The following is a 27,314-nucleotide window of genomic DNA, read 5'->3' on the forward strand; positions in this document are numbered from 1 at the left end:
TAACCACAAAGAGGCATCAAAGTCATTTAGTTTCACTAGACCAAACATGGAAAGGGACTCAAGTTGAACAGTGACCCTATCCTTCATCAGTATCACAAAGTGCTGATGGGTTTCCTCTTGCCTGTTCATTCAACATCTCCTGGTCTGTTCTCTCAGCACTACAGCTGGCCAGTCTTTGAAGAAGCCACTGCAGTCAGATGGAAAATGCTGAGAACTGTGGAATAACATTTTCGCTGTGTTGGATTGTTTTTTCCCACAGGGTGAAAAAATATTTTCTTATTTTAATGTTTGGTTTCCAGGAGAGACTGCCAAGCACAATCCATTTTACATAGTGTGTTTTCTATTTATACACATTTAATAAGAATATACTAAAGAATGATATTGTAATATTACCTGTACTAAAAGAAAGTTTTGCTTTACTTCCAAAGGAATGTGTATATTTTGCTCAAAGGTATGCCAATGTAGACCTCTTTTAATGCACTTTGACCTTGTTTTATTAAACATTATTAAAATGCAAAAAGATGTCAAAAGATACCTAATAGTAGAAAATGACTGGCTCACAACTTTTCATATTTTGATCCATGTTCCTGCTTATGCCCCCAACATTAAAAATCAAACCATTTATATCCAGATCCCATTCTGCCTTGTCCAGGCCCATTTATCCCCAACATTAGCCCTAATCAGTCACAACCATGCCTATTTCCATTAACCCATATGTCATTTTTTAGTATGCAATTAGGCACTGTCCAGCTTAAATAGGAACTGTTGGTAGGTGTATCCTCTCCTGTAAATTTTCCGACTTGTTTTAAACATGTGGCAGTAATCATTGTAGAGCATAATTATTAGAGGTTTCATATCATGGCAGTTTAATTTATATGTGTCACTTATATGGCATAGAGGAGGAACTAATGAACTAATCTGAACTAATTGCCGGATAGTTGGTCAGTGTGTGTGTGCTCACTCAAGGGCTGACTGAATAGACTATCTTGCAATCCCATCTGATCAACATGAAATCATGCCTTAAATTATGGTTGATTATTTGTGATGGCACATAATATTGGTAATTGTTCAAGCGGAACAACACCTGCTTTGTAGTACTGTCTGCAGACTTGGATTTAAGGGAATCAGACTACTTTTTACCAATAATAGACATTCTTTTATCTTCCTGGCTTTGTAAGTCATCATCATCATCATTTATTTATATAGCGCCAACAAGATACGCAGTGCGTTACCTTAATTATAACAAACAGGGAATAAATGGTGGATAACAAACAAGGATTACAGAGTACAATAGGATAAGAGGGCCCTACAAATTAGAGTTTACAAAGTAAAGGTTAGGTTACAATGGAGACATTAGGATTTTAGAAACAATTATGTTATTTTTGATACAGCAATGATTGATTATTAAGGTACATTGAATAAGCTTCTTTAAACAGGTGGGTCTTTAAGGAGCGCTTGAAAGTTTGGAAAGAAGGAGAAAGTTTGACAGCTCGAGGCAGAGAGTCCAATAGATGTACCCATTTACTCAATTTCAACCATAAAGTGAGAAGGGGACATAACATGAAAACTGTGTCACTTGGTTATAATATATAACATTTTGCAAAGCCCCCCCAGTGGTACTGTGGAGTTTGGGTGCTTTTGCCTAGAACATTTGAGTGAAAATACAGTAGAAATATAGATTAGTAAGCTCTTACAGAACCATTCAGTCTAGCCACTAAAAAAAGTCCGCTTTTTATTACTATTACTATGGGACTAGCCTGATATTATGTCTATTCATCTGCATTTTTATGGGAAATAAGACTACCTTTGAAATTGTTCTCATTGAGGTGCATAGGTATTCTTGTACATTGCCCCTTACCCATGCTGCCCAGCAGTACAGGAAGTGATGCACAAAAAGTGCAGTTTGAAACCATTTGAAATCTATAGAACTAGTTAATACGTACCTTGGAGGTTTTGTAGTTGTTTTCAGTAAGGCCTATTACACATAAGGTTACAAAGTTCCCCTTAGCAGTAATTTAATAACCGGGGCTTCAAGGCACAATGGATGAGTAGCTTGTTTCACATATCAAGTATATTGCTAGTTATGAGAAAGACTGCAGTAAAATTCTAGGAAGCCTGTCATAGGGCAAATTTGGTCATTCATGTTCACAGAAAAAAAGGTTAGTGTTGAGAATCTAAATTTCCACTCCTAGCTTTGCCATTCATTTCCCCCTCCATGTTGCTCTATGTACAGACAGCTTTAGATTATTGAATATGTTATTTGATAGCTTTAACTATCTTTTCAATGAAAATCAATCATTGTATTAATGTATTTTACACATGACATGGGTATACATTTCTTAAAAATTAAAGCTAGAATAATGATTTTAAGATTATGGATTACTATTTCTTTGGCATTCCCTGTCTTTTGATCTTGCTTTGAACCAATGGATAGCTGTTAAAAGTAGATAGTCCAGAATCCTTGAGATTTTCCTTGCTGTGAGTAAACCAAGTTTCTGAATTCCCATATTGTGACATCCTATCAGATTTCCTTGTCATTTAGCAACTGATGCACAAGGTGGGTTTAAGGTGGTAAACGTTGCCTTTGTGGAGGCTGTACTTTTAATAAAGAATTCATAGAGCTAGAAAGCTTAAGGATATAGAGATTTTCTAGTGCAGGAAATGTCCTTGAAATCTGAGAAACAATTATACTTCTAACCTCATTTTCCAACAATTTGGATTCTTATTGGGCATCCGTTCTAGCGTGCGTGTGAAGTTTCATTCTGCAGGCATTAGTGCACAAGTATTTCATTTTCTGTAATGACATATGTTTAATGGTAATTTATCAGACTACCAGAATGCTTCTAACTGTATTTTTCCAGCATTAAGCTGTAGCATAAATTAACCTAACACATGCAGAGACTGGCAATCTGTATGCTTTTTTATAGTCCCTTGGTGGTCTTGAAATCATACTTCATTAGTGTTTTATCTGTTTTCTGCTCACTTATCCAATTTTTCCTTGATTTTAGACATAGAGTCCTTTTCTTCTCTTTTTCCGGTCCCTTTCTAGAAAGGCAGTTTATCAAATGCATCTCCCTTTTAAGAATCAATAACATAAAGTACACTGTTTCCTTCGAGCAATAATGTGCCATCGGTATAATATTTGGCCGATGCCATCCATTTAAGGCACTGTAAAATTTAGCTGGATATTCTGTTGTAAATACCTGAGTATGCTAAATGTTTTTATGCACTTGCTTTATATCTGTACTAGGGGAACACAGTAATAATTTCCTTGCAGGCTGGTAAATGCAGCCTAACTGCTGTTGTTTCTTTATGCAAATATGGAATGTTCTAAATCCATCTCCTTAAGATTATCCTGTGAGCAAATAAAACCATATTGGATATCTGGGTATGTCTCACAAAACCGATACAATATTGCCATGTCACCATCCAATCATTTGTGAGATGAGAGTTCTTTCCAGATTTTATTTTCCATCCTGTGGATAATTTCTTATCGATGCTTAATAAAGCAAGTGCACATTTCAAGTTAGTCAAAATCTATTGACCTTTAAAGTGGCACTCTAAATATGCAGCTCCTGCGATGGCCAAGTCAGCAGTGTTGCGGCTGAATTTCCTCTCGCAGATCACGTCTGTGGCATTCGAGCACATGATGAAATTCATCTTTCTTGGATGGGAATCTCTGAGGTTTGCATTCCGCTAGGCAAGCGTGACCGAGAGCTCTGCTTCTGAAAGCAAGTCCGAAAATTGGAGCATGTCAGATACTGTGAAAGGTACCATTTGCTACTCACATTAACTTTTCCTTCAACAAATTGCCTTTTATGCTCTTTTAAGGAAAAAGGTGATTTTTTTTTTTGGAAGATCACTGAGTAAAAGATGTTGGTAATTGATAGAAAGGAATCCTAATACAGGAGAATTCCCATTGCCAGTGCACAGTACTGGTACCTGGTTCCCTCAATTACTTTGGCCTTCTTATTTTAGAAAATTGAGGAAGAGAATTTTGCTTGCATCCAATTCCAGAGACTGGTGCACACTGTTTGCTCCTGTTTGATATCTATACAAGTTAAAATTATTCAGTGAATAGAGTATCTTAAGGGGATACTGTCATGGGAAAAACAATGTTTTTGAAAATGAACCATTTAATTGTGCTGCTCCAGCAGAATTCTGCACTGAAATCCATTTTTCAAAAGAGCAAACAGATTTTTTTATATTCAATTTTGAAATCTGACACGGGGCTAGACATTTTGTCAATTTCCCAGCTGCCCCTGGTCATGTGCCTGCACTTTAGGAGAGAAATGCTTTCTGGCAGGCTGCTGTTTTTCCTTCTCAATGTAACTGAATGTGTATCAGTGGGACATGGGTTTTTACTATTGAGTGTTAGATCTGCCAGGCAGCTGTTATCTTGTGTTAGGGAGCTGCTATCTGGTTACCTTCCCATTGTTCTGTTGTTTGGCTGCTGGGAGGGGAAGGGAGGGGGGTGATATCAATCCAACTTGCAGTACAGCAGTAAAGAGTGATTGGAGTTTATCAGAGCACAAGTCACATGACTTGGGGCAGCTGGGAAATTGACAAAATGTCTAGCCCCATGTCAGATTTCAAAATTCAATATAAAAAAATATGTTTGCGCTTTTGAGAAATGAATTTCAGGGCAGAATTCTGCTGGAGCAGCACTATTAACTGATTAATTTTGAAAAAATGTTTTTTCCCATGACAGTATCCCTTTAAATGCAACCTAACTTTATGTAGGTTGTTATAATTCCCCTATACAAAGTTGTCTCTTAAAATTCTTGTTGGAGGCTAGGGCTGCACACTTTAGGATAGAGTTGCACAAAAGGACCCTAGGTCACACATGTAAGAAGCAAGCTGTGGTACAATTAAGACCGCTCTGGGGATTTTCCATATGCTTGTCAGGGGGAGGCAGATGAGTGCCAAGGAGATCACTGATAATACCTCATAGTGATAAGTTTAAAACAAGGAAGGATGCTATGTATGCCAGCCATTCCAAAACATGGTAGGACGTCTTTACCCGGACAGTGGTACAACAATTTACATCTGCAGTGATTGAATGAGATACCTGGTACTGTTGAGACTGGTTATTTCCCAACACAGTGAGTTTCAGCAAATACCAACTTGAATACTTTCAGTGGAACCAATGCAATTGACTTTTGGTGATAGTACTGCCCTTCAAGGAAAACTATATATCCAAACAATGTAGGTCGCTATAGAAATATATAGCATAAACCACCTCTTATATAAAACCCTGCTTCATCCAAATACACTGTTGTTTTTGTATTGTATTTTAGCAGTATGTGCCTTTGGATAATTCTAAATAGAAAATTGCCATTTCAAGTTCTCCCCTGGGATCCTACGATTCATGGTCCACACAGGGCATATATACAAGTTAGGTCACATCCTCCAATTAATGGACAAAGTTCTGTCTTTTACTCTTACATATATTTTGATATACAGTATAAGTGTTAAGTTTTCCTTTAAGTGTTTACAATTCCCTAACGCTCAGCTGATGTGATGAAGCCACTCGCATCAGTGGCAATGCTTTTTCAAAATGGCTCGCCAGTGTCCAGTGCTCTACACTTATCACTACTACATATTGTATATTAATACCTGAAACAATGAAAACCCTCAGGCGTACTTATAATCTCATGACTGAGCTTGGTTTGTTCTTAGGAATTGATGTATTCGTTCATCTGCTGTTCTAGGACAGGTTGTCAGTTTGCTATGTATTCGGCAACATGCTGCCTAGTAGATTCTCATGGGACAACCAGTTAATGTATTAATCTATCTTAAAAGAAGATCAAGTTATGGTGAACTGTAACTTATAAACTACACACATTCTGTGTCTTACATTACATTTGACTGCAATGCATATTAGTGGAGGCAAGTCTGACGTGATCCAACATACTTGCAAATGTGCAAGAGGCCTAATACTCCAATAATCTTTTAACAGAAGGTTTAAAGTTCCATGCAGTGTTTTGGGTGCAGAGGTAAAATTGAGCCATCTGTTTGTACAACTGGGTACTGCAATAGTCTAGTTATGAAAAAATCTGTTTTATAGAACAATGCCATTTGCACTGTAGGATATTTTAAAAGAAAACTCTAGCAATACCCAAACCTGAGTCTTGACCAGATTTATTTATAACTCACATGTCACAATAAAAAACGTTTTCATATAGTATCAGTGTTTCAAGGTATCGGAGACTCTTGTTACCTCCGATTATCCAAAGAATATAATTTTAATTATGTGCGTATAATTCCCCAGTACACAGAATCAGCCAAACCTGTACAGTCTACTCTTTAAGGAGTGATTTAAATCATTCCACGTTTAACTTGAGGTGCATTACCAAGACAAATTCTTATAAAGTTATAAAATCCGGGATGGCGACATTGGCAAGTTCTTTGCAATGATGATCGTTTCTGTTTATGTGTTTAGCACTTTATTCTAGCATTAAAGAGGAACTATACAAGCACATGCACACGTAAATAAAACGTTTTTTTTTCTTGTGGTTGTTTAAATGTAGATTCATATACCTCAAATCTGTAAATCTGGTTTTAGCATCACTGAACTGAGCTGCTATTAATCAGATGAACTGCAAGATAGATGTATTTATTATTATTAGGGGCAGATTTGTCAAGGATCGAAGTGAATTCGAGGGAATTTTCTAAGTAAAAAAATTCAAAATTTTAAGTAATTTTTTGGATACTTCGACCATCAAATAGGATACTACAACTTTGAATTTACTTCAAATTCACTTAGGAGTAAAATAGTTTGAATATTCGATAATCAAAGTACTGTCTCTTTAAAAAAACTTCCACTTCAATAGTTCGCCAAATTAAACCTGCCGAAGTGCTATGTTAGCCTATTGGGACCTTGTAATGCATTTTTCTAAATCTTTACACATCGAAGAAAAATAGTTCGATCGTACGCTAAAATTGTTTGAATCGTTAAAAAAAAAATTTTTTGAAATTCAACTATCAAATTAAAATACTTCGACTTCGAATATCAAAGTCTAAGGATTTTTCACCGAACGATCAAAGTAAAATCGTTCGATCGAACGATTTTACTTCGATCGGTCGGTGAAAAATCCTTAAACTTTGATATTCGAAGTCGAAGTATTTTAATTCGATGGTCGAATTTCAAAGTATTTTTTACTTTGAAATTCGACCCTTGATAAATCTGCGCCTTACTGTGGTGAGGTCACTACTAGGATACCTGGGAAAGTCCAGGACAGAGCTTTTTTATGCCCCAGGTTCCTAACAGAGTGGTTCCAGGACTGCTAGTCCAGCCCCGGTGTTTTGAGTTGTCCTGAGGTATCTCAGGTGGTTAATTAAAAAAGGCAGCTCAAGCCAGAGTGGAGAGCTCCTGGCTGGGGAAAATACACAGGAAAGTTGCCTGTGTGAGGTGGATTGAAATATATTTGTATATTCCTGGATGTTCTTTGTTTTGGGGAGACAGGCGGTAGGCCTTCTCCTGGTTAGTTAGGAAAACTGACCTGTATTAGTTAGAAGCCCATTAAGTGGCAAGGATTTTAGTTTGAATTGTTTGTTTTGTTTATTTTAACTGCAAGAGACACTGCTCAATCCTTCTTATTTCCCAATCTGTCATTCACATGGTGCATAGCAATTTTAGGGCTTTTACTCAGGCGTTTGATGTGGATTTCAGACACTGGTTTGAACAAATCTAAACATTAATTGATTTGATTTTATTCTGTTCGTTATACTCATGAGCATTCAGAGTTGTGGTTCACTCCATTCACATTTCATCTAAAGTTTTATAAATGCATTAAAAAAACTGAATGTGAAAGAGCCATTAATTGTAAATGGTTCATTCACAAAGTAAAGAGCATTTGGGTGGTTAATTAGAACACATTTTTTAGACATCATGCTAAAAGGTAGGTTAAGTTGGAACCTATCTCTCCACCAATAGTATATCTTCTCCACTTATATTATAATGTTTTATAAATATCTTATTAGCACTTTAGATGGAGGCCAGTGGTCCAAGTGCTACTTTTGGCACCAGGCCCCTCCTTTTCTCTCCTTAAGCAATATACTCCCCAAGTTACCATAGCTTTCTTATCCCACCAACTCTAGTAAGCCATATATCATATTTGTGGGATTTTTCATTGACCCTTAACTATTCTTTTTTTGTGCTGAAAGATGTAAAATATTGTGCCCTGGGTCACGTGGCATAGGCAAGGTTGGCGTCCTTGAAACTCTTTCAGTTTTCAGTTTGACTTCCATGCCAGTTTGCAAAACAATATTATTATGCAAATGCTAGTCTTGCTTGGTTTAGTTACATTTCCTATTTCCCTTACTGAACAATTTTCATACCATATTAAACACTGTGATGTGCTAAACAGAGCTATCTGGTGACACAATGTCTATATGTCTGTTATACCAGTTCTTAACATTTCCATGCTCCATTGCCTTTAAAAAAAACTCATACTACCCAGAACATTTTTAGCATTTGCAGAGTGCTTTAAACACGACACCACACAAATTAAAAAGGAAGAAAACAGATTTTACATGTGTTTTAAATTTTAGTAGATTGCTCTTTAAGTAGGGATAGATGGGGTGTGAAGATTATAGCCTTCCAACTGCTAATGGGTGTTCAAAACCCTGGTTTCCTTTGGGGGTTTTCAGTAACCTAGGAATTTTGAGAATTAGAGGATTTCACCCAGTGGGGATTAAATTAATATTTGCATCTAGTTTCTGATTAAAGTCTATCCTTTACACAATACAGGTATGGGATACATTATCCAGAAACCTTTTATCCAAAATGCTTAAAATTATATTTATATAAATAAATTATATTTATATATTTTCTTCTTCTTCTTCTTCTTCTTCTTCTTCTTCTTCTTCTTCTTCTTCTTCTTCTTCTTCTTCTTCTTCTTCTTCTTCTTCTTCTTCTTCTTCTTCTTCTTCTTCTTCTTCTTCTTCTTCTTCTTCTTCTTCTTCTTCTTCTTCTTCATAATAATAATAATAATAATAATAAAATAGTACATCACAGCTAACATATAATTAACCCTTATTGAGGCAAAACAATCCTATAGGATTTATTCAATGTTTAAATTACTTTTTAGTAGACTAAAGGCATGGATATCCAAATTATGGATAGACCCCTTATTTGGGAATCCCTAGGTTCCAAACATTCTAGATAACAGGTTCCATGCCTGTATAAAGTGTATATTGAAAGGATTATTAGCATTGAAGTGAAGGTGCACATGAGCTGATAAGGCCTTGAGAGGTTTCCCATGTCAGTGTGTCCAACAACCAAACTGTGACTTTGTGTTGGCAACATCTTGTATCCTGCCCCACAAAAGACCAGCAAGGGATATCAGACTTCTCTCAGGTGGATATTAGGATTGTTACTTTACAGCAGCTGGAAAGTGCATGTGAGACAGGATTTAGATTACAAGAAAGATCTATTTATTGTTGTTCTTTTGCCATCTCATAATATTTGTTGATTTTTGTGTATAATTTCCCTTTAACATTCTAATATTACACCTCCTCAGTGCACTTTAATATATGCATGCAGAAAGATATTTCAGGAGTAGATGCATAAATTAACCATTGACATTATTAAGAAATGGCCCCAACTTCCATGTGATACCTTTTAAGATGTAGTTATTCAGAAAATGACAAGCAGACCTTATAAATAATGAAGTGAGTTGATATTACCTGGAAGTCGTAAAACAGACACATCCTTTGTGCTATAATTTGCAGAGAAAGACTATAATCACAGAGACTTGCTTCAAGCTGCAGTATTACCTTAACTGGGGAGCTGTGCATCTGAAAGCATCACTTTTATTTTGCCTGGTGTGTGCGTATTTGTGTGTACAATCCTTCTTGTCACACCACAAAGGCTTGCATATCTCTCTGAACTTAATCCATTTCCTATTGTCATAAGTGATATTAAAATCCGATAAAAAAGGAGTAATGAAATCAGTGATCTATCTTCTACAAAATGACACTAAAGGCCTTCGGTGAGTAGCGGAGTATTTATCCCATATACTATTTAGCAATTTTGGCTTCAAAGCCTATACATTAAACATGCCAGCATTTTTATAATTGCAACGTATACTGTAAGATTATATATTATCTAACTCACTACAAAAGAGCCATTATTAAGCTGTAGGGAGTGAACTTATTTGCCCGGTACAATTTTGCTGAATAATTTCCAGTTGCAATTTTCCTTGTTTCACCAACTTTACCAATAGCTGCAGTTTTTGCATATTTTCTGAATCTTAATCTTTCCACTTAATTGTCTACCGTTGTGTATCTTTTTGCAAGTTAGGTCTTATATTGCACCACTCAGGGAGCCCCAGCCTGTTTTTGTTACCCGAGGAAGCAGAACGAGTCCGACCCCTTACCCTTACCTGTTCTCCTACTTGGATCCAGTTACAAATTATTATATAAGTCTACATTGTTACCATCAAGGCCCTTATTGTATCTCTCTGGGGCTCAGCTGGCTGCTGCTCCCATCTTTACACATCTTCTGCCAGCTCCAGCTCTCTTCAAATGCAAAAGGACCTCATCGCATAACTCCTCTGTCTAATGCCAAACTGATGCCTAGATTGCTTCCCCCTTCAGGCTCCCCTGTGTTCTTTTTATCCCAGTCTTCAGCAACTGGCCCCACATCTCACCTCCCAACTGATAAGATGTAGCGATAAAACCTCCAAATTTGCCTATTTAGATTAATAGTTGAGTGAGTTTCTCTTAGTGAAATCAGTTATATGATTCCAGTAGCAACATACAGTCCCCCCTGCCCCATCCATCCCCAAGCAACTGTTTGATATGTATACTTTGGCCAAGGGTGTGACTTGGAATTTAAAATACCTGGAATAACTGACTCTATAGTCAATCTCCCTGCACAGTGGATAACATATAAATATGAATATAGCCCAAAACAGATACATTTAACATAAGTAAATGGCATACCCAAAATGGCTATTTCTTACAACTCTACTATTCATGCCATAAAGCAATATATTGATTTCATCATTCTGCTCAATCTAATTGTATGCCTTAAAAGTATTCCCACTAATGTCTTCATTATAATATAGAACAGTTTAATGCCAGGTTTGTGCGGTGTTGCATTTTGATGTAAATAAATTCTGTTTGTGATCTCAGTCCTGACCTGTAATAATAAAATGTATGAGGAGTTATCTTGCCAAAATAACTGGTAACTGCTGGGCCAGACAACTGCTGATATAAAATATTTTAATTAGAATCCATTAGCAATGGTATAATTTCTTTTTAGATGGAAATAAATATGTTTATTATGTATGTATTACATTTTTTTCAGAGCTCTTCTATAGCCATTGGGCTTGCTGCCCCTGGTATGTGTCTGGCTTGCAAAGTAAAGGCATAGAATAGATCTCTTGCAATAATTATTATTATTTTGTAATTTTATATTACAATGTACTACTGCTCTTTCTGGGGATAATGTGGACAAATACCAGTACACTGTATTGCTTATATTTTGGGGGAGTTAATATACACAGGTTAATACACATATACAAGTGTAACTTACTAAAATGCTAGTTTATTAGGTGTAATACACACAGAATTAGACTGACCCAAATTGTCTTGTGTTTTGTCTCTGCGTGCAGCAGGTGAAATTATGGGGTAAATTTACTAAAAGCCGAAGTGACTAACGTTGGCGAAAATTCATCAGCATGACGTCATTTCGGAACTTTGCTGATTTACTAACTATCACTGGTATTACTTTGCTAGTGAAGGAGACTTTAGCGGTACTTCGCTCCCTAACGCTTGGCGAATTTGCGCTCTGACAAATGGACGTAACTATGCAAATTCATTTAGATTGCTGATTTTACTGAATGTTACCTCTTGCGCCAGACTTGCCTTCGCCACCTCAGACCAGGCGAAGTGCAATAAAGTAGATAGGACTACCTCAAAAAATAGTGTCTTTTCCTTTTTTCAGGGTGATAGGCTGCAAAAGAGCAGGGTAACCGGCACATAAACATATGGCACATAAACTATACACTGGGCTCATGTGTAGGGCCATATATCTACTTTATCTTTTTTGTGAAGTGTCATGTATTTGCTGCAAAATATACGTCCATTGAACTTTGACTTCTCGCCGTATGCAAATTAGGCAACTCTAGCGCAACTTTGCTTAGCTTGGCTCAGTAGCGCTAACGCAACTTCGTCAGCATTCAGCGCCCTGGACAAAACTTCGGATTTTAGTGAATTAGCCCTATGTTCTTTGTAGATTCTTGAATCACTTATATCCAAGCTTAGGCTAGGTTCATTATATCTAGTCATTTTTTCATTATACAGGTACAGGTCCCTTACCAGGTTATCTAGAAAGCTCCAAAGGCCATATCACATAGAAATTATTTTAAGCAAATAATTTTAATTTGAAAAGATGATTTCCTTTTTCGCTGTAATAATAAAACAATGATTTGTACTTGATCTAGTTGATTTATTTAACGTTTGCATGATTTTTAGCAGAATTATGGTATGATAACCCAAACTGATGATTACAAACAAATTACATACTTTCCTTTGTCCTCTGCCTTCTTTAGTTTTACTTTGTTGTCATCACCTTTTAAATGGTTGATCTATTTTTCAACCTTAAACCTATTCCTTAATCAGGCCCTGCCCAAATTATAGGGACCAGCCCTTGTTCAGGAAAGTAAGGCAGGGACTGTTGTTTACCTCCTCTACCTTGGATTCTTGACCCCTGTTTTTTAGGGGTCCACTGCATTTTAACTGTGCTCATTCACCAATTGCTTCTTATTTTGTCATAAAGGGGAAATTCAAAGGGGAAGAATCTTTTAGTATGATGTAGAGAGTGATGTTTTGAGATAATTTGCAATTGGGTTTATTTTTTTTTTAAGGATTCATTTTTAATTATTTGTGGTTCTTGCATTATTTATATTTTGTTCAGCAGCTCTCCAGGTCAGCAATTTGGTTGGTCCATTAGCTTAAAACTGAACCATTGTTATAAGCAACATAGTGAATCCAAATTGCAAAATCTTATTATATGGTCCTCAGTTACTAAAGCACTGATTCACTATAAGTAGTGCATTGAAACGCAAGAATACTAAATTTAGCAGGACACCCAGAGTGCAATATGTGTGGTATTTAAAAGATTGTTTTGAAAGGCCCATTGGGGGATACATTGCTCGGTTTAAAAAAATACAAAGGGGATAATTTAATTAAATGAAATATTTGTATAAACAAAGGGCTTAGAATTAAAACCAGGAAATGAATGGATAATTAATTAGTCACAGGTAAGGTTTTTGAGCCTTGCAGGAAGTAATCAAACTCAAAGCTAATATTCTCCTATAAGTCCCCTTATCTCAAACACCAAACAAATTTTATGTTTCAGCAGCAAATTGCTTGGCTACTCCTGATGACTTTGTCTGTATATTATTTTTTCTTCTTTGTTTTTCATGTATGGCATTGAGGAGTAGCAAGACATAGGTTTGTGCTCTGTGGTATTTGGAGGAGATTAAAATTAACAGTTTTTGTGCTCCTCTTCCTTTAGTAAATGAAATTGTGCCATCAAAACAGCTCAGTATCAAAATATAGAAATCTGTTTGTTTTTTCATACTGGAAAGAACTTTTGCATACAGTTTATTCAAAATGACTCTATATAAGAATCCACAACTGCCTGCTGATGTTTGCTTAGTATATCTATCTGGATGAGAGCTAGCATCCTGCCTTTAATACAGGACATGGAATATGTTGACAAAGTGCAGAATCCCATATACTTGTACTGCAAAAGCAGCCAGACCGATGTATCTGGAAAATGTGTAACTAAATCTCTTTTCTGAGCCTCAGTCTCTTAATTTTTTCCCATCAGGCTTATTAAGAAGAAAGAAGAGAAAGGGAACCAAAAGCAAAGCACGCTGAAAGAGGAGGAAAATGAAGTTGAAAAAATGATAGAAGAACGTGAAAGGTAAAAAAAAAAAAAAAGAAGAAAGTCAGGACCACTCTCAGTATTAAAATAGTTTATCTTTAATGTATTTTCTCCCTGAAAAGTGCATATAGTTTCTTCCACAGAGGTTTTAGCCCTCTGTTCCGTGACTTTGAGAAAAATCTAATAATGCATCACTATCTTTGTCAGCACATTTTTATAACATTTGGAAAAGCTTTGCATTTTTCAGGGTTCCTCCCATTCCCCTGCAATATGTGACAGGTCAAGAAAAACTCAACCAGCACCCAAAACAAAACCTTTATCCACACCGACTCCACTGTAGGACCTGCACCCAACCCGCACCTGCGTTTTCCCACTCCATATACTACTTCTTTGTGCACCTATGGTTTTAATACAGGGAATCATCAGGAGCAGTCCCTCCCATACTCAGCCTGAACCCGCAATAGTTGGTCATATTTCAACTCGAACCTGCCAACCCACAGGTTTCGGGTCAACCCACACATCACTAATGACCATTTCTCTAATACAGCTATAGTATAAAAACTAATCACACTAGTGCAACTAACACTACTATGATCTTTTTGTCTGCTGTATACACATTTATTTGTACATTGGTGTTGTTCCAAAGTACAGTTTATTAATAAATTGCATATTTTTGGGGGCGTGGTTTACGCGTGCATGTGAATACACGCATTTCTCTGCAGCTCCGTCGCCGGTGTCGTCTATAAGCCAGCAATAAGCAGTCCCGTGTCATTATATAATCACAGATCCTTTCGGAGACAAGCGGTAACATGTCGAGGAGGAGAAACAAGCAAAAACCTCTACAACTCACCGACTTTTACGGGTCTCAGCTGAAAGTTCCGCCACGGGACGGGATCCAAGATGGCGCCCATTCTTCCTCTGCAACCTCGTCACCAGCGCGCCTGGTAGTGGAGGCTGAGCAGCTGCCAGATAAGTATGCTGATGGTGCCCACAGCCTAACGCAAGCTGATTTGAAATGTATGCTGGCGCAGCTGAGGGAGGATATATGCGCTGATACGAAGCACGCAGTGCAAGATCTTAGAAGTGAGCTGCAGGCCATGGGGGAGCGCACGGACCGCTTAGAGTCCAAAATGGCGGAATTTGTAACAGCGCATAATGATGTGGCTGACACAGTCAATGCGCAAGATGCAGAAATAGAGAAGCTCCAGAACAAAATTGCAGATCTGGAAGACCGCTCACGGCGGAACAATGTGAGGCTTCGGGGAGTCCCTGAGGAGGTCTTACAGCCCCAACTATGCCAATACGCCCAAGGCCTTATAAAGGCGGCACTACCAGACACCACAGCAGAACACCTGCTCATAGACAGGATCCATAGGATTCCTAAAGCAAGGAATGCGCCGAGTGCTGCGCCCAGGGACACTATCCTCCGTATCCATTTTTTCCATATTAAAGAGGATTTAATGCGTTATGCTAGGCAGCGTGGAGAACTGCCGCAGCCATATGAAAAAGTACAAATTTACGCTGACCTGTCTGCTGCTACCCTGGCACGGCGGCGTGACTTAGCAGTGATCACCCAAAGCCTGCGCCAGAAGGAAATTCCCTACAAGTGGGGTTACCCGACTAAGCTTATAGTCCAGTGGCAAAACAAGACGAAAGTCATTGCAAATCTGGCGGAGGGCAAGGCTGCGCTCAAATATTGGAATATCCCCATGGAGCCGCAACACACGGTACCACCGGCTCAAAGCCGATTGCATGTCGAGGAAGAATGGCACAAGGCCAAAGCTTGAGAGTCTCGTTGCCACTCGACGACCATTTGCCTGGGTCCCATACCCACTGTGTAAATTCTGACACCGGCATGGAGTTGTTTAGGATCTCACGACATCAGATCCGAGCACACCCCGTATATATTTTCTTCCTCTGCTGGACTCTCTGCCACTAGGCATGGAAGCTGAGGGGATACAGCCTTTGGTTTTGGCTATATTGTATAGGGTATATGTTTTGATTACTTTCTATTTCTTCTTCTCCCTATCCCTTCTACTTTATCTCTTTCCCACCCTCCCCTGGAGACTGTTATGTGGTTTATGCATGCTATGTCTATTGCCCTGGGTCCCGCCATCTGTACGCTGCCTAGCAGAACTCATTACCATTATGGTACTTAAGTGTATCAGTATTAATGCACGGGGACTTAATACCCCCAGGAAGAGATTATTGCTGCTAGCTGAATGTAAACGACAGAGTGCAGATTTAGTTTGGGTGCAAGAAACTCACTTTCGAACGAAAGATCAATGTAAGCTTGAGAATAGATTCTATACTATGCTGGCGGCAGCGACCTCCACGTCAAAAAATAGAGGGGTTGCCATCTTGGTACGAAAATCTTTGCTCTTAACTAGCGTTAAACATATGGCGGACCCCAAGGGCAGATGTCTTATAGTGATTTGTAATATTAACCAGCAAATGTACACCCTGGTCAATTTATATGCGCCTAATACCCAACAGAATGTCTTTCTGAAACAGGCTCTAGAACAGGTGAAACTCCACCAGCAAGGCTTAGTTTTAATTGGGGGGGATTTTAACATTATCCTTGACCCTCAGTTAGATAGATCGCCACGATTCGGGGCACAGGTCACTGACTATGGCAAACGGGTGGTTAAAAGTTCTATGCAGTTTGCCACATTGTTAGAGCAACATAATTTGTACGATATTTGGCGTGTACTAAACCCGACAGGTAAGGACTTTACGTATTATTCGACCCACCATCAAACTCACACTAGGATAGATTTTTTCCTGGCTTATCCACAAACTCTGTCCTTAGCTTCACAGTGCTCGATCAAACCTACAACTTGGACGGATCACTCCCTTGTAGAACTTTCTCTCCAAGAAAAATACCAGTTTAGTGCTAGGCCGCCCTGGAGACTTAATAACACCCTACTAGTGGACAAAGATATTCGCAAGCAACTTGACACTGATATAGTAGAATTTTTCTCCCGAAATGACACTGCAGAAGTTAAAGATTTGACTCTCTGGTGTGCCCATAAGGCCGCTTTAAGAGGCACACTGATAAGTATTGCTGCATACAAAACTAAACTAGCTAGACGGAAACAGGACCAATTGCTCCTCAGCATAAATAGTTTAGAGAGACAGAGACTTATAGCCCCTTCGCTTGCTTTACAGAAACAATTGGATAAGCTTAAAGAAGAGGTAAACCTCCTCATTTTGAGTAGATGTCAAGCTCGACTTTTGAAGCTTAAAAGCGAGACCTACATTATGGGGAATAGAGCCTCTGCTCTACTTAAGAAACAATTACTCCACCAAACCCTGCAGAGTAGGATTGGGAAAATTCATACTTCTTCTGGTGAATCAAGAATTAATCCTAAAGATATAGCTGACACATTTGCTACGTTTTACAGCTCCCTTTACAACTTGAAAGATGACTCCTCTATGGTTGTGCCCTCGGAGCAGGCCATCACTGTTTTTTTGAACCGACTGAACCTGCCATCTCTGTCGAGCACGGAGTTGGCTGGTTTAACTGGCCCTATAACCATGGAGGAAGTCCTGGCGGTGATACAAGCCCTCCCCAAAAACAAGGCCCCGGGACCGGATGGCTTTACTAATCTGTATTACAAAACATTTCATGCTTCGCTAGCTCCCTACCTCACTAGAGCCATCAATGAAGTTGCTTTGCAAGGTACATTCCCCCGAGAAATGTTGCAGGCTTACATCTCAACTATACCCAAACCCGGCAAAGATGACACATTATGCTCAAATTATCGTCCTATCTCCTTGCTAAATGGAGATCTTAAGATTTATGCATCTGTACTTGCTAAGAGACTGCAGGAGGTGTTGCCAGTACTTATAAATAATGATCAGACTGGATTTGTCAAAGGGCGTCATATTCATGATAATACTAGACGGCTTATCACCCTCATCCAACACATGCACTGTTCTAAAAATCCATCACTAGTCTTAGCGCTTGACGCCGAAAAGGCTTTTGACCGAGTGAATTGGACCTACCTTAGACTAGTTTTGGAGACATTTGGTATACCGCCCCCAATGATTACCTCTATAATGGCCCTGTACTCAGACCCGACAGCCCAGGTGAATGTGAATGGGTTCTTGTCAGACTCCTTTTCTTAACTAACGGGACTAGGCAAGGGTGCCCCCTTTCGCCCCTTATCTATATCCTTAGTATAGAGCCGTTAGCCCAAGCTGTTAGATGCTCGAGTGACATACGGGGGGTTTCTGTGGGGCCGCATGCTTTGCTGACGATATTGCCATCACTGTGACTAACCCCATGTTTGCTTTGCAGAAATTATTTGATCTGATTGAACTGTTTGGTAGCATGTCATACTACAAACTCAATGTCTTAAAGACACAAGCCCTTCCCATATTACTACCTCCACCGGTTGTCTGTAGCTTACAACGGATTTATAACCTGGATTGGCAATCTACAGCAGTGAATTACTTGGGTTCAAAGATAACTGCCAACCCCTTTCAACTATACCAGCACAACTACGGAGAAATTCTGAAGGACACGGTTACTACCCTTCAAAAATGGAAAACTACATACATCTCTTGGCTGGGGAGGATAAATGCTATTAAAATGCTGATTTTCCCGAGGCTCTTATACAAATTCAGAACTCTTCCCATTCCACTTTTTACACCTTTTTTCCAGAGGCTTCAGAGGATACTGATGCACTTCATTTGGAATCAGAAGAAACCGAGATTGGCGCAGGATATTATGTATGCCACAAAAAGAAATGCTGGATTGGCCTGTCCTAATGTACACAGGTACTATAAGGCTACTTTGCTGGACCAACTAGCGGATTGGCACCTTCCACCAGGCGTAAAAAAATGGGTAGACCTGGAACGTTGGATCTACAAATCTCAGTTTGGTTGCTCGATTACTGCACATGTCTGGACACTTGGCAAACATTGCCGCTCTGATTTGGATAAATTGCCGCAGGCTACGCAGGCAACTTTATATGCTTGGTACACTTCCAGGAACAATGTCCACCTGGCGCATCCACCTACTGCGCTAATGCCAGTATCCATTTTGGAAGAGGTAATACCGGATCTGACATTGTCCCTCTGGAAATCTCGAGGAATACAAAAAATGGGAGACCTGTACGAACAGAACAGTCTGGTCACTTTCCAGTCTCTGCAAACTAAATACGAGTTACCAAGCTCGCAACTTTACACTTATTTCAGGCTGAGGCACTACCTCCATGCGCACAAATGGAATGGATTGCATCAACCGACTTTATTTGAAATTAGATGTTGGTCTCAACCTGGGAAGCGAAAGGGAACTCAGGGACTGTACCAAGTGTTGCAACAGAAGGCGGCTGAGGTTGCGCCTCTAGCGATAGAACGCTGGCAGGCAGAGTTGCAGTTACCGCTGCCTATGGAGGTCTGGCGAAGGCTTTTCCGACGTACGATAAAACACTCGAAAGCGCTTAATCACCATGAACTTACTGTCAAATTAATGTATAGGTGGTACATGACCCCTGACAAACTACACAAAGCTTTCCCTAGCTCTCCCAACATCTGTTGGAGGTGCCGACGAGAACCAGGCTCTTTCTTTCATATCTGGTGGGCATGTCCCATAGCAAGGGTTTACTGGAAGAGAGTTAATGAGCTTCTAAAGGACATTACGGGTGACCCAACCACCCTCGGCCCAGCAATGGCCCTATTGGGCTATGAAACGGCTTTACGGGACACAGCAACACAGAGACAAGTCACAAGGCTTCTTCTGGTCAGTAGAAGTTTATTGGCAAGGCATTGGAAACAAGTTACTCTCCCCCAGCGAGCACATATCCAAGCTGAACTTGACAGAGTTGATTTATATGAACGCTCTTTTTCCTCCTAACCATACTTAAAAAAGGTGTTGATTCCCAATGCCTAAGGTCATGACATGTTATTGCAGTCTCCAGCTCCCTCCCTCCCTCTCTCCCTCCCCCTCCTCTCTCCTTTCTTTGTCCTCTCCAGTTTCTTTTTTTTTTTTCTCTTCTTTTCTTTCTTCTCTCATGCATAATGCCTGTAAATTGCAAAAATTGTTAATAAAAAAAAAAAAAAAAAAAATTGCATATTTTTGGCCTGCAGTAGACAAACTGTTTGCGGAATCATATATCACTGATCAGTCAAACAGCAGAGCACGAAACAGGCCATAAATAAAGTATTACATGGCACAGGCCAGCTCTCCAATTTAAAGCTGTAAAACTTTGCATGCTGTTGAAATCTTTCTGAAAGGATTGAATAGCAGCCTTACAAATTAAACAGTAAATCAAGGCGCACAGTTTGATCTATGGGCTTGTAGTTTAGAAATAAACTCGCTATCTTTTGTTGCGATAACAAATATTACTCTCAGATAAATTGTTTGTGGGCTGTTTGTCTTTTTCATGGCTATTCATTGAATAAATACTCTGCATGAATATGTAGAGGGAATAATGTACCCCATATTTTAAAATATAAGGCCTCATACCTTTATATAGGTCATGGAAGCTGAAGGTTTTCCAACAGGAGTATATTGTGTTTTATTTTGCGCAAGTTTTAATACATTGTGGCACAAATGACATCACTCAGAAGTTTTAATTGATTACACCTTTAAACTCCATTTTTAAGATTTTTACTGTAATTAGGGACAAAAAAGTCCTGAGAAATTCCATTGTCTGTAGTAGGAAGGGGTCTGCAGAGTGTGTATACAGTGTTCACTTGCCAGGTAATCGGCCATGTTCTGTTCTCTGGAAATACTTTCATTGATAAATAGCACTCTGACAAGGATATAAAAATGTGTGCCATCTGCTGTAGAACCAGACTGGAATGTCACTGGAAAGTATTGCTGATTGTTTGTGCCTTAACAGTGCGGCAGCTTTGGGCTACGGCAAGCTCCTTAAAAAACACCTTGGATGATGATTATACATTGAGAATGCTATGGCTTGATTTAGACTTTTATAGCTGGTGATTCCACAGGTGCTGTTGAAACTACATCTTCCAGAATCTGCCCTGCAGCCTTCAATCATCTGTGGGATGTTGTAGTTTAAACAGATCTAGGGCTCTACATTTTCCAACAAGTTTCCAAGACTAGCCGTCCATTGTTTATTTGTCAATACATCTAGGAATAGTACAATTATATAGCACCTTCCATGTTTATATCCTTTAAATGGGGCCATGTAATAAAACTTTGCTAAAGGTCTAATCACTTATAGCAGCCACTTTGCAGGTTGCATTTATCAGTCCCCTGTTTAAAAGCAAACATCTGATTGGTTGCTATGGGTTACTGCACCTAGGCAAAGTTTGTGTCGTTTACTACACATGGATGCTAAATATGATCTCAAATTTGGCTTAACGGGAATCAATATTTGGGAACAGCCCTCAGCAGGGATCACAGGGTGTTGATGACAGTCCTATTCCAGCAGCAGTGGCACACATCATTTATGCGCTTACATTTGATCTTCTGCCTCACTGCTATTTCAGAACACACAGAATAAAACACACAAACAATAGCAAGTTTTGTGCAAAAATTACATTTCTGTATGTATTTTGGTATCTCATTCTCTAAATACAAGAAGGTGCTCCCATCCTTTGTATTCAAAGGGTCTTTTGCTTCTGCAAATAACTGTCATCGTTTCCAGCTTCCCTGACTGTGCTCACCCCTGACTTAGTTATTTAGCTGATGGCTGCTGAGCTTTGACATCCTCTCATTTTTAAAGGTAGAGACTATTTATAGTATGTGTGTATATATATATATATATATATATATATATATATATATATATATATATACATACATATATAGTAATGGAATGCTGATGCACACCAGTATTTTTCTTTAAAATTTGCTTTCTTTATTTGATCGACGTTTCGGTCCGCGTCTGGGAACTTTATCAAGACGTCCCAGACGCGGACCGAAATGACGATCAAATAAAGAAAGCAAATTTTAAAGAAAAATCCTGGTGTGCATCAGCATTCCATTACTATACAAATCTTCCTGTTTTGCACCTAGGTATAAGTTTTTCTAAGTGTGTGCTCAAGCCTTTATATATATATATATATATATATATATATATATATATATATATATATATATATATATATATATATATATATATATATATATATATATATATATATATATATATATATATATACACATACATACATACATACATACATACATACATACATACATACATACACACATACACACATACACACATACACACATACATACACACACACGGATAAGAAAAACACTTCTGAGTTCAAAGGCGCTAACCTAAACAGACTGTCACATAGATTAGTTCTAGGACACGGTAATGTACAAGAAAATGGGCAGAAAACAGAGAAAGTCAGTCATCATTTACAGCAGCATGCTGTTTTTAAACGATTTGTTCTCTTGTTCTGGATTTGTAATGCCATGCGCCATAAATGCACAGCCGTGAAAAAATTGTAGAAATCGCATCATTTCATACACATCCACATGATCTGCATTTTTCTGCTGTTCAACAGCTATACTCACCATGTAATGCCAATTTGGGACCCTATCTACCCAGTCCCAGCAGTACACAGTCACTTTGCTGCTGGAAATGTAGGTGAAGGTTAAGCAATAAAGCAAAGGCTCAATGTTGAATGCACAGTATGGACATGGCATCTAGTTTCTTACAGAGAAAAAGGAAATCTTTTTAAAAATTTTAATTATTTCCTTAAAATGGAGCCTATGGAAGATGGACTTTCTGTTATTCAGAGTTTTTCTTTATAACTACCTGTATTTGTAGTTGGGATCATTTTGTTTAGTATTTAAAATATTGAAAGTTTCCTCAGCATATTAGCTTTCTAGTACCTTTATTGCAACTTTGCAATAACATTTATGAATTACAAGGTCTAAGGGACAGCATATTAGTTGGCCAATGGTTAATTGATTTGTCTCCCTTTTCCTATCCATGTGAAAAACTTGTCATTTAAGTTGAATAGTAGCACAACCGAGAAAACAGGAGCTGGCTGTACTTATCCAGAATATTTATTGCAATAAAGTTATTTACCTTTAAGATGGTGGAAAAGATATGAAAAACTGGAAATGTACGATTTATAGCATTTAACTTGTGCCCTGCGATAGGCAGCCCCAAACAGGAGGTGGAAAATAACCTTGCCAAAACAAAGATGGCCTATGGTGCATTTTAATGAGAGGTCATGCTATGAAAATTCAGACAACTAACCAATGAGACCAATTATTAGAGGTTTTTATTGTTTCTTTGCTTAGCTGTTCATACGACTTAAAAGGGCAGCACGTCTGAGCTCACCGCTAAAATTCATTATCTAACAACCCATTAGAGCTCAAGTTCCCTTCTGAATGCCGCTATCTATCTGTAATGGTTCCTAAGTTATGCAAAGCATTATTGGTAATTGTTTTTCATTAACCTTTTGTCTCTATGCAGCTACTGTAATACAGAATACATCTTCAAATGGCAATTAATAGGCTTGAAGTTAAAACACTGACCTTATGTTGAAACTGTAATTCTATGGATAGTGGAAATTAGGGTGCAGTTTTATTCATAAAGCAGACTTTTTGAGAAACATATTGCATGTGACTACGGAAATAAGTAAGACAATTCCTAGTTGTCATCACAGCCAGCCACAAATGTCATCTCTGGCGCTCGTATCATTAGTAGGTTATGGGCTTTTATTTTGGTTATGGGCAGAATAAATTATGGTCTAAAAGTTATTTGTAAATGTAATTGCCATTAAATGCAGTAGTTGGTTGTCCCTTACTGTACTCTTCGCTCACTCTTGGTTCTGACTCTTGAGACAAAGTAGCAGATCTCTTCCATGTCTTATTCATTGGCTGGCTTCTGCTGCATTGTGTCAGGAGTCAGAATCAACATAGTGGAGAATATAAACAGTAATACACATACGAAAGCAGTTACACTTGCAAATACAGTAGAACCCTAATTTTACATTTTTCAGGAGACCATAAAAAAGGGTGAAAATTCTGAATTAATGCACACTGTAAAATTGCTCAGAATTACATTTTTCCCCTAATGCAAGAAAAAAAAGATATTGTTGGCTTATCCCCTCTAAGGACTAGTTGTCAACAGTTTTTTTTTTGAGTTTTATAGTTTGTTCCTAAACAATTTACTTTAACTTTTTTGTGTATCTATCACAACTATAAAGGTGCCTGGAATGCATCCTGGAGGACTTGTGGAGTATGCTTATGTACATATATGCATATACCCATTTAAATAAAATATCTAAGCTTTTCCCTAGACCAGTAGCACTAATTGAAAAGCTGAAGGGTCTGAAATGCAACCACTGCTAGTTCTTTCTGCATCTACCTTATGATCTAGGATTTGAAAGACAGGTAGCTATAACAATGTGGTCTGCCATGGTGCTAAGTGCCGGATTCTTCCCATTTTAGAAGAAGCTGTGAGAGTTTGTGCAGGTCTTAGAACTGTGTATGCTTTCAGCCAAAAATACAGCAAATACAGTGATCCATGAAACTTATGGTAATCATACCCAGACTGACTTTGGGTTTATGTGATCTTTAGCCAAAGGTCCAAAGAGTAAGGGATTTGTCCATCCGTCTTGCCAAATACCACTAGCCAACTCATAGTTGTATGATCAGTTGTATCCATCAACTTTAACACACATCAAACAATGGCCTGAATGAGTGGATCTGAGCACAAGTGCTGACCTCTTGCTTTCTGATGCCCCAGATGAACACCAAGAATGGGCATCAACATAATGAATTTGGTGGTTGGGCAGGTTGTGATCCAATGGATAGTGCTTCAAAATCGAATGGGCCTCCTTAATATGCATTAAAGGAGTTGGTCACTTTCAAACACTTTTTTTCAGTTCAGTTGGTTTCAGATAATTCATCAGAAATAAAAACTTTTTCCAATTACCTTCTTTTTTCTATTTGTGGCCATTTTTCTAATATTGAAGTGTACATTTTTCACCTTATGAAGCAGCTCTGCGAGTGGGGTTGTGTTGCTGACTATTTAACTGTTCTAAATGGATACATCTAGTTGATATATTTCTTATCGGTGTCCCTGCTGAGCTGAATCCCTGGGTTTCATTAAAGGCAGCTGTTAGAATTAATACAATAGTTTCTAATATTCCACAGACTCTGCTGAGAAATGGATCAACTAAATGTAGCAAATTGTAACAGTTCAGATTCTGCCTGACTGAGGCACCAGAGACAGGGACATTAAACTTTTAACTTTAATGTTAGGAAAACTGTAAGAATTAAAAGATGGAAAGCAATTGAAAAAAAAGTCTTTGTTTATGGAGAACAATTGAACTGAAAAAAAGTGTTTGGAAGGTGAGCAACCCCTTTAAAACTGCCCAACCATCTTAATATGATATATATATTATACTTAAATGATTCTAGTTTGAGATGAAAATTCAGATACACAGAATGTTGTGTATGCACACATAACAGATTCCTCACATGATATCTGGTTGAAAGTGTTTCTTCACTGCAATATTTATTGGTTGCAGAAGAATGTTTCCAAGCCAGTTTTCTAGTAGCAATGTACATGCAGAGAGCAGTGCTCCATGTTTAAATGAGGTGACTTAGGAGTGAGCAGTGAGTATCCAGAATATATGGGGGAGGATAATGGATATATATATATATAACAAAATCGTAGATGATACCCGCACTCCTTCACATTTAGTTTTTGCCGGGTGCTTGGTCAAGTTTAGGTATATAAAATTGTAGAAAGGACCAGCACTCCGTTTTCCAAAAAAATTCAATGGTTTATTCAAAACTCACAGTGACACTGTGAATTTTGAATAAACCATTGAATTTTTTTGGAAAACGGAGTGCTGGTCCTTTCTACAATTTTATATATATATATTGTTGTAGGTCTTTAATTTCTTTTACAAAGCAACAAGTTGATTTATGTGACACAGCGAGACTAGATAATGGAGTGGGATTTCAGAAACAAAATTATTATAATATCTCAGACAGTCTTGGCTATAATATATTTTCTAGCGACATGCACTCAGTCCTGAAAAATGTCTGTTATATTAGAGATATTACTGCTTACTGCAAACTAATCTGAAGTTTGAGAGGTTCACTCGCCTGTACCTTTGACTTTTATGTACCATTATGGCTAGGGGCCAGGGCCGCCATCAGAAATCACGGGGCCCCGCACAACAAAATTTTCGGGGCCCCCCTCACGACACCTCCCTAACCATGCCCCTAACCTCGCCCTCACCTTAACCACGCCCCCTCACCACAAAGGTCATATTCACAAACCGTATGGTAGCCCTGCAGTATGGGGCTCTGGGGCCCTGCAGTATGGGGCCCAGGGGCCCTGCAGTATGGGGCCCAGGGGCCCTGCAGTATGGGGCCCAGGGGCCCTGCAGTATGGGGCCCAGGGGCCCTGCAGTATGGGGCCCAGCAGTATGAGGCCCAGGGGCCCTGCAGTATGGGGCTCAAGGGCCCTGCAGTATGGGGCCCAGCAGTATGGGGCTATGGGGCCCAGCAGTGTGGGGCTATGGGGCCCAGCAGTGTGGGGCTATGGGGCCCTGCAGTGTGGGGCTATGGGGCCCTGCAGTATGGGGCTATGGGGCCCTGCAGTATGGGGCTATGGGGCCCTGCAGTATGGGGCCCAGGGGCCCTGCAGTATGGGGCCCAGGGGCCCTGCAGTATGGGGCCCAGGGGCCCTGCAGTATGGGGCCCAGGGGCCCTGCAGTATGGGGCCCAGGGGCCCTGCAGTATGGGGCCCAGGGGCCCTGCAGTATGGGGCCCAGGGGCCCTGCAGTATGGGGCTCAGGGGCCCTGCAGTATGGGGCCCAGGGGCCCTGCAGTATGGGGCTCAGGGGCCCTGCAGTTCAGGGGCTACATTGGTGGCTCAGGGGCTACATTGGTGGCTCAGGGGCTACATTGGTGGCTCAGGGGCTACATTGGTGGCTCAGGGGACTTACCTGCTTGTGCTGGCGTCTTCTTCTTCCTCCAGGAGGGTCTTCTTCGTCGTCTTCACCGTCCGTTCGCTGTCTCCAGGAAGCACGTCCTCCTCCAGCGACGTCCTCAATCTTCTGACTGCAGGCGGCAGGCGGCGACGGCTTAAATAGAGTTGCGCCCGTGCGTACTGACGTCACGCGTACGCACGGGACGCAGCTCTGTGGGGAAAAATGCAGGGCAGAGTCAGGTCGCGGCCGGGCCCCCTGGAAGCGGGGAAATCCACCGGGCCCGGGAGGACTGTCCCCCCAGTGACCCCCTGATGGCGGCCCTGCTAGGGGCTATAAAGGTTTTAAACCGAATCCATATTGATTTCATTATAACATAATCACACATATTTTTTCATGAAATGATTATTGACTATTTAGCATTTCGGTCAGAGACAGGTGAAGAATTTCTCTATCTATTTCCGCTTATTGCACTCAGGAAATTAGACTTGGTTCC

General features: G+C 39.3%; 1 protein-coding gene across 2 annotated transcripts in view; it reads left to right on the forward strand.

Moving 5' to 3' along the window:
- Positions 1-27,314, forward strand: part of LOC108703061 (partitioning defective 3 homolog B) — a 407,382-nt gene that overhangs the window by 351,970 nt on the left and 28,098 nt on the right. For both annotated transcript variants that reach the window (XM_041579184.1, XM_018239010.2), the window contains one exon: positions 13,853-13,948. In XM_041579184.1, coding sequence (XP_041435118.1) covers positions 13,853-13,948 — 96 coding nt within the window. The remainder of the gene's footprint in view (positions 1-13,852; positions 13,949-27,314) is intronic.

This window comes from Xenopus laevis, chromosome 9_10S, assembly GCF_017654675.1.
Source record: "Xenopus laevis strain J_2021 chromosome 9_10S, Xenopus_laevis_v10.1, whole genome shotgun sequence".
In the NCBI taxonomy this organism is placed as follows: domain Eukaryota; kingdom Metazoa; phylum Chordata; class Amphibia; order Anura; family Pipidae; genus Xenopus; species Xenopus laevis.